The sequence below is a fragment of the Gaeumannomyces tritici genome, assembly GCF_000145635.1.
Source record: "Gaeumannomyces tritici R3-111a-1 unplaced genomic scaffold supercont2.3, whole genome shotgun sequence".
NCBI lineage: Eukaryota > Fungi > Ascomycota > Sordariomycetes > Magnaporthales > Magnaporthaceae > Gaeumannomyces > Gaeumannomyces tritici.
In genome coordinates this window covers 3,499,519-3,518,549 of record NW_008804547.1, presented here as the reverse complement: position 1 = coordinate 3,518,549, position 19,031 = coordinate 3,499,519, and the positions used below count along the sequence as shown (strand labels likewise).

Below are 19,031 nucleotides of genomic sequence, written 5' to 3'. Positions count from 1 at the left end.
CCCCCCGACATCGGTCACAGATATCTGAGCCATGGCTGCAGATAAAAGCAGTCAAGGTTTTCGTTCGCCTTGGTTTTGGTTTGGCACGTAATACAGTACCCATCCGTATCACCTCCCTGGTATCTGGGTAGGTGCTCCTACCTGCTCGGTATGGACATTGATGATGCGGTACGACGGTATGAATCAGTGGCGGTCGCAAGAGATTTTAAAAATAGGCGAGAGAACGCGTATGCGGCTGAAAGGATATGTGAATCAGATTGTCGTCCAATTTTATGGCCGTTCCAGACGTCTAGCAAGCTGCCCATTCACTCTTAATACCTCGGATCACAATGAAGTGAGTGTGATTATCACGGGGACATGAAAGATCTAGCAAGCAGCAACGATTATGATGGAGAATAACGGGATAATCTATCAGCTGAGCCATACGCCAGCTACCAAAACTCCAAGACCAAGGAAAAAGAGACAATGTCGCCACGACGTCAGACTAACTAGCGTGGTGAAGGAGCTATGGTAGGAGAGCGTGAGATCAGCGTGAGATCAAAGTTGACGGCAGCCAGATATCCTATGCAGAAAGCGATAGAAACCCTCGCGTTAGGAGAGCGTAAGTTCCGGAAAGAACTGTGAGATCTTCTTGGGATCGCCAAAGTTGTTGCGCGGGAGTGGCTCTGGTGGTGTGTTGGGCTCTGATTCGGGCTCAGGGGTTTCGACGTTGCCACCATGGCCGCCGTTGCCGAGGCTCTGCTCGAGCTCGTTCAGTGACATGCGCTTCTTCTTGATGTTCCGCTGCGCTGGAGGGTTGGGCGTCGCGTGGCGTGTCACCACAAGCGAGTTGGGAGCAGTAGAGGAGCGACTGGAGCTGTCGGTGAACGTCGAAAGCGGGATCCTAGCCCGTGCTATCGTAGCCGCGCTCACCTCCGGGGTCCGGGACCGCAGAATATTGAAGGGTGGGGCAAGAGACCTCTTGGGTCCCTCGGGCTCGCTCGGCGAAGTTACCGTCACCGCATCCTCTAGCCTAGGCAGAAGAGCGTGCTTCTCGTTGGACGAGAGGCCCTTGGTTTGCACAAAGGCAGCCGATCGGGCTTGACCCGGGCTCCGGTTGGAATACTGATCGTTGATGGGATGGACCATGACGGTCTGTCCATGTATGGTGAGAACGGAGTTCGTCGGAACGTTTACCCAGTTTTCTAGCAAGTGAACGTTAGCCAGAGTCACAGGGTTTCGGGTTTTGGCGTCGCGCCCGAGACACGTAATGGGGGTTCAAACCTCTCTCAAACGTCAGAGGCTCGCTGGCCACCAAAACAACGTCGGCGCCCTTGTCACGACGCTCCATCTGAAAATTTCGGTCATCTCCAGGAGATGGCCGATTTTCCCACTGACTCCCAGACGAGTAGTACAGGCTGGCGGCCTGGTCGGTTGAACTGCTGACGTATCGTGTGCAGATGATGCTGTGGCCGTCAGTGATGGCAAAGTTGAGCAAGCTGCGGGTGTCGACGTTCTCGGCGTGTATGACGCTCTCGGGGATGGCGTCGATTAGCTCGTTGATCAGCTCGATCGTCTTCAGCATTGCCTTCCGTAGAACCGTGGGGCCGAATCCCTTCTCGGGCTGGGAGCCGGGGTCGTAGCCCATGCGCTCGAGGGTGTCGAGGAAGAGCGCAAAGGCCCACTCGCTGTCGGTGCCGCCGACGACGCCGAGGTACCAACGGTCAGCGAGACGCTCGCCGAGCCGGCGCTTGATGTACTTCCAGCCGCCGAGCCCGCCGTTGTGCATCCACATCAGACTGCCATGGCAGAAGGGGTGGCAGTTGTCTTCAGAGAGGGAGCCCTCGGTCGTGGCTCGCACGTGCGCGAATATGAGGCGCGAGGCCGTCTTGCTGGCGAGTCGGGTCAAGTTCGGCGAGTTCCAGGCGGGTATGGTCGAGGTGAAGAGGCAGGGCGCGGCGCCGAGCTTTGGAGACGTGTAGAAGCCTATTCCGAAGCCATCGGCGTTGTTTTGGCCCCTACGGGTGTCGAGTCGCAACCGCGCATCGAAGGACTGCTTTAGGATGGAATGCGTGGGCTCGAGGATCAGCTTGGAGAGGAGGATCTCGTCGCTTCCTTTGTAAACCTATTCGGCGAGCGCCCCGGAACTCGTTGGCAACCGTCAGTAGTGTACCCCGGCCAGAACTCTGGAAAGAGGCCGGTCTCGGCGGCCTGGGTGTGGAGGGTCAGAGCAAATGCTAATAGGACGTACCAAAAACCTGCACATCTTGCGGGGTGCGGGACCCGTCCGTTGTCGAAAAAAAAGAAAAGCCCAAGATGGAATAGGATCGAGCAAGTCAAGCGCTGGAGTCGGGGACGCTGCGAAAGTTCGGGCTTGGGTTACTGAGATGACAGGTGGTGTTGCTCAGACCCTCCTTCCCCTTTTCCCTCGCTGCCTTGGAGGATCCCTCGCTGCCTTGGAGGAGGCGGTCAGGAATTGGCGCCCCGACAGCGCTCAGCCGTGCTGATTGTGTTTGCAGGGCGCAGTAGTGCGGGCGAACGCGTTGCCTGTTGCGGCGGCTGGAGCGCTCAGAGGCTCAGAGGGCGGACGTCAGTGGCATGTGCGGGCTCAATGCCAAGACCATGTTTGAAGTTCATGTCGGCGTGTGACGAAACCAGCACTCTGAATTGCGGAACAGCCAGGACCGCTTGATGTCAACTGATTTTAGCAGGGTCGCTGCCCGGGGTGTGTCGGCAATGCACGCTGCGATGGGCCCCTGCAGATGGATCTCCACTGTCGTGTTCCCCCGTTTGGGGCGGGCGGGGTCATCCGGGCTGTTTAAGCGGCATATCGCCCCAGCAGCTGAAAACGCCCCCACAAAAGCCGGTGATAACCATCACGACTGGGGGTTGGAGCTATCTAGATTACCTAGTGATAGGAGTAGAGGAATAGGTAGTAACGTAACTACCTGTTTTTGAGGGGTACGGTTGGGTTTTTCTACCACGGACATGACTTTCTTGTCAAAGCTGGGAGACCTGTCAAGCATTCAAGTAAACAATACATCCATACTGCATGCAAGCAGAATGCTCAGCAATATTTCTTGTTGACACGTACCTACCGTGCACGTCAGGCTTTGAGATGGGGCGCATATAAAACAGGAGCTCCCTGAGGAACAGGTGAGCGAAAAGGGGGTGCCGGAACCTCCGAAATATTGAGGAGTGATGGTGCAAGCTGGTTCCCGAACGACCCAATTACTTTGTGCCTGACTCGACACAGCGATACTGTTGTAGTTGGCACTGACTCGTCGGGCACGGGCCATATCTTAATTCAACGCCCAGCCAGCAAACCAGGCGCCAAGCCACTGTGGTTGGCTAGGTCCAGTGCGTTGGCGGTCTGGTGAGGCAGACACAAAAATCACGCCCAAGCTCGACCCGGCAGCCATCCGCCACCAACACCCAACCCGCGAGCCCCTCCAGATTACGCCCGCATGTCTTGACGGCATCGCCAGCCCTCGCATGCGCACATTTAACTCCGAGACACGTGCCACGCCGCGCTTGTCCGCACCCCCAGTCTCCGGCCGTCGCCCGACCGGCCCGCCATGAGTGGACGGCTCGTTGCCGTCGGGGCCTTGGCCCCGGTGCGCCGCGCCGCTGTCCGCTACTACCACCGCCTGCCCACCGGCGGGCTCCAGCGTTCAGATGCTGTCGTCCGTGCCACCCAGCGCCGTATGTGGCTGTCCGGGAACGACTTCCACAACGCCGTCGCCGTTCGGAACGCCTCCTTCGCCCGCATCATCCCCAAACTGGTCTTCAAGTTTGCCAGGATCCCCGCCCTCTTCGGCGGAGTGATGATCGGGGGTGCCGCTTGGGTCCAATACCAGGCCATCCGTATGGGCCACTCCACCCCTAGCCCCCCAACAGCATACCCCCAAAGTATGTTGAACGAATGGACGCTAACGTGCAGCAGAGGTGAGCAACTCGGCCTACGACATGTACAAAAACACCAAAGACTCGGTAACGACGACCGCTGGCGGCCTGTGGGACGGGGCCCTGAATATCGCCGGACAGACGAAGCAGGGTTGGCAAAATACAAAAGAGAGCTTGGAGATGCCCGACTGGCTGCGGAACATAATGCGGGCAGACGAGGAGGGGGCCACCGGCAACGGCGGGCCTGATCCCAACGGAGGCAGGGAGCCGCCCAAGCAGAGCCGGGCCGGCGGTGTTGCTGCCGCCGGAGCTAGCGCCGCTGCCTATGGCTACGACCAGGCTTCCGAGAAGGACAACCGCACGCCCGAACAGGCGGCCAAGGATGACCAGATGATGGTCCTGACCAAGAAGATGATCGAGATCCGAAACATGCTCCAGAAGGTCGGCCAGTCGAGCACACTATCCCTCCCATCCATCGTCGTTATCGGATCTCAGTCTTCAGGAAAGAGCTCGGTCCTCGAGGCCATCGTCGGGCACGAATTTCTCCCCAAGGGCACCAATATGGTCACCCGCCGACCCATAGAGTTGACGCTTGTCAACACTCCTGATTCCGCGATCGAGTACGGCGAGTTCCCCGATCTCGGCCTCAGGAGAATCACGGACTTCTCCTCCATCCAGAGGACCTTGACGGAGCTCAACTTGGCTGTGCCCAACTCTGAGTGCGTCTCGGACGACCCCATCCACCTATCCATCTACTCGCCCAACGTCCCGGATCTCTCCTTGACCGACCTTCCCGGCTATATCCAGGTTGTGGGCCAGAACCAGCCGCTCGAGCTCAAGCAAAAGATTTCGGAACTTTGCGACAAGTACATCCAGCCGCCCAACGTGATTCTGGCCATATCCGCCGCCGACGTCGATCTGGCGAACTCGGCAGCGCTGCGGGCCAGCCGCCGCGTCGACCCCCGGGGAGAGCGCACCATCGGTGTTGTCACCAAGATGGACCTGGTCGAGCCCACACGGGGCTCCGCCATCCTGAACGATATGCAGTATCCCCTCCGCCTGGGCTATGTCGGTGTCATCTCCCGCGCCCCGCAGACGACCAGCCTCTTCAAGAAGGACGCGGGCGATCTTTCGGCCAACATCTCCAAGAACGAGCAGTCCTACTTCACGTCGCACCCGATAGAGTTTGGTCCCGACGCTGGCGTCCACGTCGGCACCACCACTCTGCGTAAGAAGCTCATGAATGTGCTGGAGCAAACCATGTCAGCCAGCCTGCAGGGCACTAGTCAGGCGATCCGCCAGGAGCTCGAGGAGGCGACGTACGAATTCAAGGTTCAGTACAACGACCGGCCGCTGTCGGCCGAGTCGTATCTGGCCGAGAGCCTGGACGCCTTCAAGCACTCGTTCAAGCGATTCACCGAGGAGTTTGGTCGCCCGCAGATGCACGAGCTGCTCAAGAACGAGTTGGACCAGCGTGTCCTGGACCTCCTGGCCCAGCGGTACTGGAACAAGCCCATCACGGACCTCTCGCCGCCGCCGCCGGGCCTGGAGAACCTGGCGGACCTGCCCAAGGCGGACCCGGAGTCTCTGTACTGGCACCGGCAGCTGGATGCCTGCACGTCCGGGCTCACCAAGCTGGGCGTTGGCCGGCTTGCCACAACGGTGGTGGCCAACAGCATCCAGGCGCGCATCGACGGTCTCATCGGGCAGTCGACTTTTGTCAACCACCCCTTTGCCCGGCAGGCCATCACGGAGGCGGCGTCTGGAATCCTGAATGACCGCTTCTACAGCACGAGCGACCAGGTCGAAAACTGTATCAAGCCCTACAAATTCGAGATTGATATGGAGGAGCGCGAGTGGAACCATGGCCGCGAGCACGTCGCCGGCGTTCTCAAGAGCGAGCTCGAGGCATGCCAGAACGCCATGAAGAACCTCGAGAACTCGGTCGGCGGCAGGCGCAAGCTCAAGGAGGTCACCAACTTCGTCGAGAAGGCTAGGCGCGGCGACGTCGTCGTCGAGGGCCAGGGTGCAAGTGGGGCCGGCGGCTTCAGTGCTGCTCTGCTTCAGAAAGGTAAAACAATAGCCCGTCATCTAGACGGTCCCTAAACCCAGTTTCAGCGTGTCTCGCGATCTATCTCTTTTACTAACGACATGCCCGTTGGCCGATAAAAACAGGCCGAGAAGCCGTTTTCCTTCGCACTAGGGCCGACATGATCAACATGCGGCTGATTGCGGTCAAGTCCAAGCAGTGCAAGAGCATGGACAACAAGTACTACTGCCCAGAGGTGTTCCTGGACGCGGTGGCAAGCAAGCTCGCGTCGACGGCGGTGCTCTTCCTCAACGTCGAGCTGCTGTCGGAATTTAACTACAACTTCCCGCGCGAGCTCGACACCAGGCTCGGCCGCCACCTGTCGCAGGAGCAGATCGATAAGTTCGCCAAGGAGGACCCGAAGATCCGGAGGCACCTCGACGTCATCCAGCGCAAGGAGCTCCTCGAGCTCGTGCTGGAGAAGATGGAGAGCCTGCGCCAGCTCGAGGGCCGCGACCACCCCGGCGGTATGGGCGGCCGGAGGTCGCAGGACAAGAAGAAGGGCTGGGGTCTGTTTTGAACAAGAGAAAAGGGGGAAACCAAACAAACTGAGGGATGAAAGAGCAAACCCAGGTTATGCCGATTATACGACTCGCTCACGACGGTTTTTTGATCAACCACGCGGAGTTTTTGTGGGGTCTTGTTTTATGCTTTTCTTTTTTGATGATTTATACAGCTCTTGGATGACTTGTTTACTCGACAATGGTGGCATTTTCTCATTAGGGTGTCGAACCTAGCCTTTTTTTCACGTCATCTCCACGTTGAGGATGGTGGTGGTGTGATTCTTGAACCTTTCCGGGCGGGGGGGCGCATTGAGGGAAGTGTAGAGCTGGTTTTATGTACAGAGTGCTAGAATACCCTACTCGGTTCCATGTATTCCATCCATCGTTGGGCGGGTAGGTAGGTAGGTTGGTGGGGGAACTAAAAGCGACAGAAGAGAAAGTCTAAAGCAAGTTACACAAGGCAAGGCCCGGGTGCTCCATTAAACACAATACTCGAATGCGCAAGCCCACACGGCGCAAACCACAGACGCGACGCCGTCTCATGGGCGGGCGTCTGTGCTGGTCTGCAGGGTGACCTCCCACCTCAGGCCGTTCCCGCGGCCGTAGCCCTCGCCCAGGCGGTTCTGGATGACGCGCGAGACGCGGCTGCGCAGCTGGCTGAGGGCGCCGTCGTCGCAGCCGACGACGACGCAGACCTTGAGGTTGGCCATGCAGAGGCCGTAGTGGACCTGCCAGAACTGCGCCTCGTCGACGCGCAGCACGTTGGGCTCGGCCTCGATCTCTCGCACCACGGCCGAGACGCCCTCGTCTGCAGCGCCAGAGCCGGAGCCGGAGCCGGAGCCCTGGGCGCCCCCCGCCGCCGGGTACGATGACGACGACTTGAGAGGAGATCCCCCCAGCCTCGCGGCCGCAGCAGCAGCAGCAGCCGCCGCCTTGGCAGCAGCGGCAGTCGGCGGCCTGACGACGTGGCCGCGGCCGCGGTACGACATGAGCAGCATCAGACCCTGGGCGACGGCCAGGCGGGCGCCGAGGACGAACATGCTGACGGCGATGGCGGCGCAGATGAGGCGGTCGAGCCAGACGAAGGTGCCAACGGACAGGAGGGGGAGGAGGAGCATCAGGAACGAGAAGAAGAGGGTGAGGAAGTGGAACGGGTTCGAGAGCACGGCCGGGAGCAAGGACGAGAGATACGAGGGGTACTGGACGAGCATGGCGCGGCCGATGCGGCCGTGGTTCTTGAGCCCGTAGGCGCTAACCAGGGTGGCCACGATGGCGGCCAGGCTGGCCGTGTCCACGGTGCCGGGGTTCACACGGTCGGCGTGCGAGTGCGCGTGGCCGTGGCCGTGGCCGGCGTGCGCGGCGTGGTCGGCGGGGCCGGCGGGGATGACGGGGAGGTGGTTCTCGTGCTCGCCGACGCCCTCAAGCATGTGCTTGATGTTGTGGCTCAGCAGGTCGAAGCCGCCAAAGATGAGGAAGATGGACATGGCGAAGCCGGCGAGGACCTCAGCGCGCTGCAGGCCAAAGGGGTGGCGGACGGAGCTGCGGCGCCAGACCTCGAAGTTGCCGAGGACGTCGACGCAGACGCAGATGGCGGCGGAGCCGACGTCGAAGAAGACGAGGTGGGACAGGGCCGTCATGGCCAGGCTGCCCGAGGCGGACAGGAAGACGTAGACGGCGACGGCGGCATGGCAGAGGCACCAGTAGAGGCGCAGGCGCTGCTCGCGGTACATGCTGGCCCAGGCCTCGCGCAGCGTCGGCACGGGCAGCGACGCGGGGAGCACGGGCGGGGGGCGCTGCGGTGGCTCCTGGAAGACCTGGTGCTGGGCAGATATGCTGCTGTGCTTGTAACGGTGGCCGCGGCGCTGGCCGACGTTCTGCGAGGCGGCGGGGGCGCGAGACGACGGGGTTAGCTTGCGGGCGCGAGCCCATCCGTCCATGCATTCCAGGTGGGCGCGGCGGTGACATGTTGGACATGGACACGTACCGACCGGACGGGCGAGGTGGATATTATCTGGGTCTGGAAGTTGAAGGGGTTGTCGCCGCCGCTTGGCCCGGCGCCGTCGCCGCCGTCCGGGGAGCCCATGGCGGGCAGCTGTAGAAAGGAGGCGGACGGCGAGGGCACGCGCAGGCAGGAGTCGGGGCTCAGGCGGGAGCTATTGGCAGTGCCCGGGCGCAGGTGCCGATTGGTGCCGGCGGGCGGCTCGGCGATTGCGGGCGGCGAGGGCGTCCGGGGAGGAGGGAGATGGCGAGGTGGAGGAAGCATGGGTCGGCGGGGACAGGCATCGAGCGGGAGTCTTGGTCTGGACGTTTGCGGTGCGCGGTCGCGGCGGCGGCGTAGAAGAGTGGAGTTGGGCGATAGGGCCAGATTGACTGCCAGAAGGCGGCCCGGCTCTGTTCGTCTCGAATCTCGGGCGGTGGTTTTGCTGCTTCCAGCCTAGCGCCGAGGCCCAGAACGGCTCTGTGCGCACCAGCGGCCGTGCAACCCAACCCACTGCCAGCCTGGGAAAGGTGTTTGCCGGATGTTTGTTTCCCTGTTTGATTCCCTTGCCTTGAGTCTCTTGAGTGCCCTGCATCACATCATCCACCACCACGCCGATTCAGAAAACCGAAAGGGATCGATTTGCTGCGTGGATTCCAGCTCCAAACTGCCGCCCGCTTGTCGCCCACTTGTCGCTCACTGTCACTGACGCACAATTGTGGGTAACCTGCAAGCCAAAAACAATTGAACTCAGGGGCTTGATTCGGCCCATTAACAGCCAGAATCAAAGGCCAGCAATTGACTTTGAGCATGCGGAAACCACCACCATCACCACCACCAGTTCCCAATACCCATTTTTTGTTATTGAACAGGCACTTGCTCCAATAGGTTGCCTATTAATCGCCCTCCACATGAACGACAGCACTCCCATGCCTTCAGCCCGGAGTTAGCCGGCCAAAACAACAACCTGCCGCTACCATTACCAAACTGAGTATCGGCTTCTTATCGTGCTTCTCTCCACCCATAGAGGCTCGAGGGAGGAGCCGTCATCAGCCCGCAAGCTGAAATACACCCCAGCCAGGCACCGCAAGGATCGTCGTCAGCCCAGCCCCCCTCACTTTGGAGCACGCACTGCTGGATCCCAGCGCGCTCCACTGGCCCGGGGCCTGTCCGTTGGCGCCGTGCTTCGATTCTGCCGGTCCTCCGCTAGTCCCCTTGCCCACCACCACCTGACCTCGCGCGGTCTGCATTGACGCAATTACTAAGGCCCCCCAAGCCTCCCATTGCACGCTGCCGAGCCCATGGATCCATCATCCCAGACGGCGCCCAGTAGCGCCGGCCAGTCGCCGCCAGCAGCTACCGGCCACCGGCGCAGCGCCACTGGCACCAGCAGCTTCCTCTCCAAGCTGCAGGCCCCTTTCTTAAGATCCTCATCTGCTGCTGCCAGCCACCCGCCGCTAGACCACAGCAGCCCGGATGAGGGCGCACTTGCCGACGCAGCCGCCGCCGCCGCCGCCGCTGCTGCTGCTGCTGCTTCTTCCTCCCGGCCATACAGCTCCATCGCCATCGCGCTGCAGCAGCAGAAGACGCGCCGTAGGAGGGGTTCGCTCCGCAAGGTCGCCCTGCTAGGACGCCGAGCTCAGCACGAGCGCCGCGAGTCCGCCGGCGCTCTCGAATTTGAGCCGCAGCACGACGACCGGGCGTTGCCGCCCGTTTCTACTACGAGGAAGGACGGCTCGTCCAAAGCGGCGCCTCTGCCGTCGTCATCTTCTTCGCCATCACCATCCTCGTCGTCCTCTTCCCTACCATCCCTGACGCTGTCAACATCAGACGCCCAGGAAGCCGATGTGGACCTGGACGGGACGGGCATCTCAGATGACACCCCCCGCCCGTCCACCGACGGCGCCACTATAAGGATACCGACCAGCCCCGGGATCGAAGAAGCGGGGGCATCGGATTCGGTCCCGACGCCGCAAAGCCCGGGACATAGCGACGTTCCGCCAAATACCAAAATCATCGACGGCGACATCACAACGTCCAGTCCGACCATGATGTCCTACTCTACGACCACGACCGACGACGAGGACGGCCTGCACATGGCGCGCCGACGCGCCTCCACCGTCTCGCCGCTCCTGCTGCGCCCGGATCGGCTCTCGTCCGGGTCCGAGTCGTACTTCCCCAGCGGGGGGCTGCTCTCCCCGAGCGCCCGCGTCCCGCTGCAACGCCGGCGCTCGGAGCACCGGGCAAAGTCGCCCCTGTCGCTCGCGAGCCTGTCGCCGGCGATGCCGGCCCGGGGCGTCTCGCAGGAGCACCACCGGCACCACCGTCACCACCACCAGCACCACCCGGCCGAGTGGGACTACTCGGAGACGGAGTGGTGGGGCTGGGTGGTGCTGTTCGTCACGTGGTTCGTCTTCGTCACGGGCATGGGCTCCTGCCTGGGCGTCTGGAGCTGGGCCTGGGACGTCGGCACCACGCCCTACGCGCCGCCCGAGCTCGAGGACGACCCGACCTTGCCCATCGTGGGCTACTACCCGGCCCTCATCATACTGACCTGCATCATGGCCTGGGTCTGGGTCGTGGTGGCGTGGATGGGGATGAAGTACTTTCGCCATGCCAAGATCAGCGGCGACTGAACTGGCTGTCGGTGGCCCGTTTTGCTTGCACATAGATAGCGGTAGTCGAGCAAGTATGGAACATCATATGTGCGTGCCTTTTTTTGCTTATTTCCCCCCCTTTCGGCCAAGAAAGGATGGACCTTGTGGGGGTAGCTTCAGCGTGAACGCGACGAGTAGCGACTAGTACCGACGAGTAGTTTACCCAACCCTCGTGCGGCACTTTCACGAATGATGGGTTGTCCAACAGGGCTGGTTCTCCCCGCCCGGAGATAACATCGGCCCAACCCGTATACCGCAGAGCCCGTAATCATGTCGCCGATCCCGATCTTATAAAAGCGGTGGGTTCTTTACCGTATCTCTCATTGTAACATGTAAGGTCAGGAGATTGTTTGCTGGCGGTCTGTCTGGGTGGCGGGCGGGGGCTGGTCAAGTGAGGCTGAAGCTGAATGTGCGGTCAGCATCAAAAAAAGAAAGAAGAAAAAAGGTCTAGTGGGCACGTGTTCTCTGCATCCTGAGGGCGTGCGTGCATCATGCACCCCGACCCAAACTGCCCCCCCCCCCTTCTTTTTTTTTTTTGTTCTCGTCAAAGTATTTTGCTTTTTCTTTGCTTTCATTTTTTTTTCTCCCCTTGCCGCGCCCGAAAATACGACTGGCCAAGAGCACAGGGGAGAGGATCGAGGCGCTAAGCCAGCCGCTCCGGACCAACCGCGCCCACACTTCCTCCCACCTCTGTCCCGCTTAGGGCGTGCGTTTTCGCGCGCTTGAGCGTGCAGTAGCGCGCACCTAATAGAGCAAGGAAAACTAAAGGATGGGAGGGGGAACTCCCCCATGTGTTGCGTGTGTGATGCTTGGAATAATCTGGTGGCGGCCAGACAGGAGCGGTGAACACGCGCTTGCTGCTGGGATTGGGCGGGACAAGCGCTGAGAAGAAGGAAGGATGGTGGAAGAAACAACAATACTTTTGTGCATGTTGCTTGCTTTTGGGTTGTTTTCCTTTTTCCCGCCCCCTCTCTCGCAGCCTGGTTTGTTGGTAAAGGGGCACGCGCTTGTCCCATGCTATTTTCCTCTCTCGCTTTTCTCAACCTTGCGTGCGCATCACACTCGCTTTCCCTATGCGCGGCCTTGGTTCGATCGGTTTCAGACTGTCCGCGAAAAGGGCTGGGCGGTGTGTGTTGGGGGTGGCATGGCATGGCATGGCAGGGTGCATGGATGACGAGCCGTTCAATTTCACCACATCCCTCTCCCTCTCTCGCTTCCCTTACCTGGGAGGGGTTGGGGTTTGCGGTCTAGCCCGCGAGGCAAAAATAGAAAGAAGAGAAAAAAAAAGAAAGAGGCTACCAGGCGGCGGGCGGGCGGCATGTGGCGCGGGAGGGACGATTGATGGCTAGCTGCCACGAACTGACGTTTTACCTGCAAAAAGTCTAATAGACCAAGTTCCATCATCCCAAACCTTGCTCTTGCTGACCCACGGGTCGTGCCAACTGACACGCCCGGCGGCCGGGACCGGGAAAGGCTAGAGGGAGGGGTCTGGTCTAGCTGCTTGCCGTTGCCGCAGCCTGCCCCCCGACGGGCTGTTTGTAAGGTACCGTTTGTACCTCGCAGCTCACCTCGCCCCTTGCAAACGGCGCGGCGGGTTCGTCCTTTTTTTGCTTTGGTTCTCTGCACGTGGCTGCGACTTGCTGCCGAGTAAAGACCAAAACAGCAGCAGCAGCAAATTTTTAGGCGCAATGTGATGCAGCTGTGTTGCGCTTTGCGTTTGTGTGCCTGTTGGGCGCCTGTCATGCTCAGCAGAGCACATAGGTACTATAGTATCCGCACTTGTCCCATATGTACGTCCCCTGACCGAGATGGAGACAAGCACGGTGGAGTCGATCTTGGCCATTGCCTGCCGGCCGGGAAGGTCTAGCGGGCGAGGGTCGGGACACATTTCGGCTTCCTATTTTATTTTTATTTTTTTTGTTCATCATGGCGAGGGCTCCTTCATGCTGATTGTGAAACCCACCGTGGCTAAACTCGCCCGTTGAAATTGCTGGCCATCTATCCCGAGCGCCCAACTGCGGGGAATAGGATCGCTGAGCCTCTCTCCTCTGTGCTCTCGCTTCCTCTCTGCATTTCGCACCTCCTCACCTTGCAAGAAAAAAAGGCAGTCGGCCACTGCCACCTTCGGCACGCCAAAACTGCAGGGACCCCCCTCGCTAGCAGGTAAGCCCTTGGCTGCGATGAGGCGACTGGCATTGCTGTTCGATCCGAGAAAATCCCTGCCACCAAAAGCGGGCCTCCCTCGCAACGCACCCGTCTGCTGCCGCCAAGCAAACAAGACGTGGCGGGTTTTTTGGCTCGACTTTTTATGGCGGGGAACCAGGTCGACCGACCAGTGCAGGGGGGCGAGCAAAAAAAGAGAACGGGTCACATTGGCGGGATTTTGGGTGGTGCCCATAGCTCCCCTTTTAAGAGAACATCGAGAGCGATCAACAAGCAAGGACGGCAGTTTGCCCTCTCGAGTGGCGGGGTTGCTGTCAGGGTGTTATCCTGTCGGCCCCAACGGATGTGTCGGGTTGGACGGATAGGATGGCATGGACAGTGGAGAGGGAGAGGGAGAGAGCGAACTGATACCTACCTGCCCAACGAGCAAGCAATTGGCGGTTGACAAGCGAAAGCGGATCGTGAGGGGAAACCAAACGAGATATGGCGTGCGATGCTTCCAATCCAGCCCAGCCCGCGCCCAGCCTCTCACGGCGCCGAGGCCGTAAAAGAAGGAGATCGTCAGTGCCTAGGCGAAGATGCGCAGCTCACGCTAACGGGAGCTCTGTGCATCCAAGCCCGCCACTCATCTGGTGTTTGGTTCGGTGGGGTCATCGGTCCTTTGAAGCTGTTCGCCAGGCGGCGGGAGGAGAGGTCCCTATCTTGTTAGCGTCCCGTCGGGCCAATGGCCGCGGCTTGGAGCTGTCCTGTGGTGGAGGTGCCGATGGAACCGGGGGGGAGGCCGAGACTGGTCCGTGGCCACAGAAGGGGGGGTGGGAGTTGGTGTGTGTGTGAGTGAGTGAGAGAGTGTGTGTGCTCGCACCGAGAGGGGAAAAGAGGCCCTAGGACGACATAGGTTTCGCGGTGCGCGGCTGTCGACCAGTTTGGTTGGGCAGATGGAGAAGAGCTCAGTCACTCAGTCACACGGGGAGAAGGAGAGAAAAGAAACAGACACATCAGGCAGGTAAAGTACCAGGTACTCGGGTAAGCAGATAGACGCAAAAGCCAAGACTCGAGTCCAACAGCAACAACAGTAACCCCCAGGGCCATCCGCGGCCGCCATCATCATGATCCGTCATCCATCATCGAAAACAGCCAGGCCGGGATCCCCTCTGACTGTCGAGGCTGCACAACCCGAAACAGACGGTGCCGATGACGGGGGCACGCTGCCTTCTCCAACTCGCTGCAGAAAAATGCGGGTGCAGCGGCTAAAGCTGAGGCGGGCCAAGACGTCGCCGTGCACGAGGGAAAATGGATGGAGAGAGTGTGATTTGGTGGCCTGGTCCACCCGCACCGCACGCTGCAAGCCTGCACAGTGCGGGCTAACAAGACATTAATTTTGGCCTCTTTCATTGCTTCTTTGCTTCTCCCATTTTTCTTTTCTTTTTCTTTGTTCCTCTACAAAGTAGTACGGTGTTGCCTGCCGTTGGGTCGGCTTCGCGCCTATCTGCGTCTTCCTGCCCTGGAGAACCAGAGCGGCAGAGCTGGCGAGGCCCCCCTGCGCGGGTTTCCTGCCAACGGCCCGCCTCCCCCTTGGAATTGCGCAGGCTGGGCTGGCCTGCCGCGCAGTAAGGGGCAAGCAGGAGCCTAAGCAGCGGAGGCCCTGGCCGCTAGGCGACGAAACCAGCACGGGCGATGACGGATTGGATTTTGGAGCGTTGGGAGCCTTCCATTCCTAGATGCGGCCTGTGATCCTGATCTCAGATGTAGCGCCTGGGTACCTGTTAGTAGGTAGGTTTCTTTTTGCTCATGTCTGGCCCCGTAGTTTCCGCTACTCGTTAGACTGTCTGCCACCGGGATCCATCAGCACAGGCCATCCCTCCGTTCAGGTTCACTGCGGCTGGGCCTCTGCTGGATGGTTAGGCGTAGGTACAGTACCTACGGGAAGGGTGGATGTGCGTGTGTGTGTCAAGGAAAGACAAGGCCCAGCCCAGCCATGGGTGGTTCCAGCAGCCAGCCCAGCAATTGGCTCCAGTGTCCCCAGTGGAGGTGGTGGTGCCAGGCGAAAAAATTGCACTGGCAAGAGAAAATCGGGGGCCCAACCTCACCATCTTCAGACCCCTGCTTTCCCTCCTTGCCTCCTTCTTCTTTATTTTTCCCTGCCTTTTTGTCCACGCCCTCACCCTCGCCCACAACCGCCACCACACCTAATCCATCGTCCATCCTGCTCCTCACCCAAGCGGAAGAAAACACCCAAAGGGGAAGAAGAATGAATCAAACGCCCCGAATCGCACCGTTCTGTTGATTCCTCTCTTCCCCGACTCTGCCACTCGACCCTCGGCCGCCATTTCGTCTCGTCCGGTTTCCACATCGTACCTGTGGCGTTTCCACCTTCGATGCATCATCCTGCTGCCCTCTGCTGAGCCAACTGGCAGCGAGAAAAGAGGCGTGCCCACCCACCCCCGGCTGCCATCGAGTCCCCAGCGAGTCTCCGCCCGACGCAAGCAAACACTTTGAGAGCTGCAGCTGCAGTCTGCCGAGTGCCTCGTCGCCCTCGTCTTCGCCGTCCTCGTCCTCGCCGCCCTCGAGCGTCGTCTGCGCCCGACCGATTCCATTCCAACAAAAACAAGCAGCGCTGTCCCGGCATCTGCCCCCTTTCGCTAGGACGGGCCAGCCGACACCGACTTTTTTTTTTCTCGGCCGTGCTCCCGACGCAATTCCACCTCCAGCCAGACACCCCCGACCTCCCAGCCCGCAACCCATCACTTTGCATTAATCCTCATTCAACGCATTAATCGACCTGAGAACCTCTTCATCTGCCATCACACCCCATTTCAAGTCTTGATCCGCATCGTCGCCTCTCTTCTCACGACCAGTCTCGATTAACAGTGGCGTCGGGCCTTGACTTCTCCTTCACGCTCCCGACCATCGGCAATCGCCCCCTCTCCATCTTCTCTCGTCGCAACCGATTCCCTTGGACTGCAACCCGCGCCCGGTTGGGTACTCCTTCCATCGCCGACCGTCCTCCTGCGACAGCCACGATCCGTGGCCAGCCGCCGCGATGAGGGAAGTCAACTTTAGCATCCCCAACGTCAACAAGGCGTCGGTGGGCATCACCACCGCGCTATACGACCGTCGTGCGCTCGACTGCACATCGACACTCCCCCTTATCAACTCGCTTAATCATCTCGCATACCTCACCACCTCGTCCGCCCGCATCAGGGACATCCTCACTGTCGATGGCGGCATCGAGCGGTTAATCTGCATCCTCAAGCAGGGCAGGAGCAAAGACATGATGGACATGTGGAAATGGAACCTCGCCTTCCAGTGCGTTGTCAACATAGGCGTCAGAGGCACCGAGGGTGTACGCACCAGGGTCGTCGAGGCCGACATGGTTCCCGTCATCGCCACCATTCTCGACAACTACATCCAGGTCGTCGAGAAGTGCCGCGAGAAGCAGGAGGAGGCCAAGAAGCAGCTCCAGGAGCACCACCACAGCCGCAACCGTGAGCACAGGAGCAAGGCGTCCAGCTTCACCAACAGGAGCGGTCGCGTTGACGTCGATCACCGCTCGTTCAGGAGGCAGGCTCCTCCGCCATCCATCGACATCGGTGCCCCATTTGCAGGCCCTTCATCGGCTGCCGAACAGATCGCCCCTGACGGCGCCTCCATCGCCGCCATTTCGCAGCAGGTCACCACGCCTTCCGACCGAACCCAGTTTGCCATTCACCCCCGTGGCATCCATCATCGCCACCATCACCACCGGGGCGGCGCCGAAGCCCACCCCGGCCTTCCATCGCCCTCGCGACAGACCATCCAGCCCCTCGCCGCTGCCATTCAGCCCATAATGGAAGCTAACATGGCCACCGACCGTTTTGTGAGGCCCGTCCGTGACATCGACAGGCTTCCCTCAATGATGCCTTTTGCCCCCACAACCATTTCGTCCCAACCCGCCTCTCCCACGACTCCTCTGCCTCCTCCGCAAATCCGGTCGCCCACCGTGAGGCCGGTTTCAATGCTTGTCCCTGCCGTTCGTTCCCGGCGGCGACCCTCCATCCGTCACCAGAACTCCACGGCGACGGCGGACTCGGACGAAATTTCTGCCGACGGCATGCAGTCGGACGAGTCTCCCGATGCCGAGATGTCTGGCACCACGGAAATGCAGACCGCTGTCAACATTCAGGACATCTCGATGGAGGAAAACGACAGCATTCTTGCCGGCGCGGCCATCGAGCTCAACACCCCTACCGTTTCCGAGACGCAAGACGCCGACACTTTCAACATCACACACCGCGGCCCGATGGACGGCAGCATTGCCAACAACACTGCTGTGACCCCGGTTCCCGTCATCGGGCTATCTCCGAACCGACCGGCCATGGTGACGCCGCCCCAGCCGTCAACTCTGCAGACCAGCGTGCCTCGCTACCTGCTCGACCGCCAGGTCACGCCGAACCCGCAGATGCTTGCCGCCATGCCCAGGGAGGAGGATGTTCTCATGTCGCTACAATTGTTGGCATATGTTTCCAAATACTGCAACCTGCGCTCCTATTTCCAAAAGAGCCATCTGGTGCCGCGCCTGAAAATTGGCAAGGAGATCCAACTCCTCGATGGCGACGACGCCGCCCTTGATTCCCCCCTGGACGAGGAGCTTGAGGAGGAGTACCTGCTTCCCAACGACCTCAACATCTTCCCGCTTGTCGAGAAGTTCACCGTCAGGTATCACTCGACCGATATGCAGTACTGGGCCGGTGTCGTTATGAGGAACCTCTGCCGCAAGGACGACACCCGCGGGGGCATCCGCCAATGCGCCTACTACCAGTGCGGCAAGTGGGAGGAGTTTACTCGGCAGTTCGCCAAGTGCCGCCGTTGTCGCCGCACCAAGTACTGCAGCAAGGAGTGCCAAAAGAGCGCTTGGGCCTTCCATCGCCACTGGTGTGTTGCGGCTACGCAATGACGAGTGATGAAGGAGCAGTTACGATACTTCCTGGGTCGACGACGATACGGTGCGAGCGGCATCACCCGCCTCCGCCACTCTCATCCGACCGACATCGCCCTCTTTACCGCTTTATTTATGCTTACCGGACGGATGCGGCATAGCAAGCAAAACACGAGCATATCAGAGTTGCATGGCGTGCTTTTTTTGTGATACCACGATTACCAACATTTTCAACCCTTTTGCGGTCCCCCCTTCTTTATTTTTTATTCCCACCAATCTCCCCGGGTTCCCATGTCCTACTCGGCCCACAGGCATCCATCCATTTATTTTGAACCTCATGGATGGGTTGCCTTTTCTTCTTTCTTTTGTCCTTTCCTTCCCCCTTTGTCTCGATATATTACGGGCAACGACGGAATACCAATCCAATGCTATTAGCTCACTAAAGCGCAATCATCAGGGTATACCCCTTGCCTGGGTGGATTTTGTAGGGATGCTAGTGGAGGTCGCTATAGACCTCTCTGACTCCCAGCCACCTTATTCAGGGCTGTGTTTACATGTTTTATTCTGTGTTTTCTATGTGCCCCGAATCTACGATATTCATCCATCCGTCTCCCTTCCAGAAGCGTCATTGATGTGGAATGGCCGGCAGCGAGTCTGTTTGGGATTGTTTTCATCTGAAATCTGCATTACCATTACGTTGAACATTTGCTTCGCTCGGGGAGGGGCTGGCCGTCACTTTTCAAAGACCGGGTGTGGCTTTGTGATGGCGTCCTTTGGATCGACTGTTGAATCACATTGTTGCAGCAACCTGGCACTCGTGTCACTTTCTCCCTTTTTTCTT

At 59.8% G+C, this 19,031-nt stretch overlaps 5 protein-coding genes across 5 annotated transcripts; 3 read left to right on the top strand and 2 right to left on the bottom strand.

The window, feature by feature from the left end:
• Positions 1–174: 174 nt before the first annotated feature.
• On the bottom strand, positions 175–2,688 carry GGTG_06285 (hypothetical protein). The gene is made up of 3 exons (XM_009224101.1): positions 2,231–2,688; positions 1,264–2,104; positions 175–1,184 (listed from the first exon to the last, which is right to left on the bottom strand). The coding sequence occupies exons 1-3, from the start codon at positions 2,243–2,245 to the stop codon at positions 592–594; spliced, it is 1,449 nt and encodes a 482-aa protein (XP_009222365.1). The 5' UTR covers positions 2,246–2,688; the 3' UTR covers positions 175–591.
• A 666-nt stretch (positions 2,689–3,354) lies between these two features.
• Positions 3,355–6,998, top strand: GGTG_06284 (mitochondrial dynamin GTPase). Its single transcript, XM_009224100.1, has 3 exons — positions 3,355–3,846; positions 3,926–5,956; positions 6,061–6,998. Exons 1-3 carry the CDS (start codon positions 3,558–3,560, stop codon positions 6,492–6,494), a joined length of 2,754 nt encoding a protein of 917 aa, XP_009222364.1. The 5' UTR covers positions 3,355–3,557; the 3' UTR covers positions 6,495–6,998.
• On the bottom strand, positions 6,610–9,203 carry GGTG_06283 (cation efflux family protein family). Its single transcript, XM_009224099.1, has 2 exons — positions 8,462–9,203; positions 6,610–8,351 (listed from the first exon to the last, which is right to left on the bottom strand). The coding sequence occupies exons 1-2, from the start codon at positions 8,738–8,740 to the stop codon at positions 7,017–7,019; spliced, it is 1,614 nt and encodes a 537-aa protein (XP_009222363.1). The 5' UTR covers positions 8,741–9,203; the 3' UTR covers positions 6,610–7,016.
• Positions 9,185–11,145, top strand: GGTG_06282 (hypothetical protein). The gene has a single exon (XM_009224098.1). It carries the CDS (start codon positions 9,757–9,759, stop codon positions 11,089–11,091), a length of 1,335 nt encoding a protein of 444 aa, XP_009222362.1. The 5' UTR covers positions 9,185–9,756; the 3' UTR covers positions 11,092–11,145.
• Positions 11,146–16,315: 5,170 nt separating this feature from the next.
• On the top strand, positions 16,316–18,208 carry GGTG_06281 (SamB protein; the record flags this gene model as incomplete). Its single annotated transcript, XM_009224097.1, has 1 exon — positions 16,316–18,208. One exon carries the CDS (start codon positions 16,316–16,318, stop codon positions 18,206–18,208), a length of 1,893 nt encoding a protein of 630 aa, XP_009222361.1.
• Positions 18,209–19,031: the final 823 nt, after the last annotated feature.

Coding starts and splice junctions, on each gene's coding strand:
- GGTG_06285 (XM_009224101.1), bottom strand. Junction 1,185..1,263: donor GCCTCTGACGTTTGAGAGAG/GTTTGAACCCCC, acceptor TTCACTTGCTAG/AAAACTGGGTAAACGTTCCG.
- GGTG_06284 (XM_009224100.1), top strand. CDS start 3,558: ATGAGTGGACGGCTCGTTGCCGTCGGGGCCTTGGCCCCGGTGCGCCGC. Junction 3,847..3,925: donor GGTCCAATACCAGGCCATCC/GTATGGGCCACT, acceptor AACGTGCAGCAG/AGGTGAGCAACTCGGCCTAC. Junction 5,957..6,060: donor TGCTGCTCTGCTTCAGAAAG/GTAAAACAATAG, acceptor CGATAAAAACAG/GCCGAGAAGCCGTTTTCCTT.
- GGTG_06283 (XM_009224099.1), bottom strand. CDS start 8,740: ATGCTTCCTCCACCTCGCCATCTCCCTCCTCCCCGGACGCCCTCGCCG. Junction 8,352..8,461: donor CCACCTCGCCCGTCCGGTCG/GTACGTGTCCAT, acceptor GCCGCCTCGCAG/AACGTCGGCCAGCGCCGCGG.
- GGTG_06282 (XM_009224098.1), top strand. CDS start 9,757: ATGGATCCATCATCCCAGACGGCGCCCAGTAGCGCCGGCCAGTCGCCG.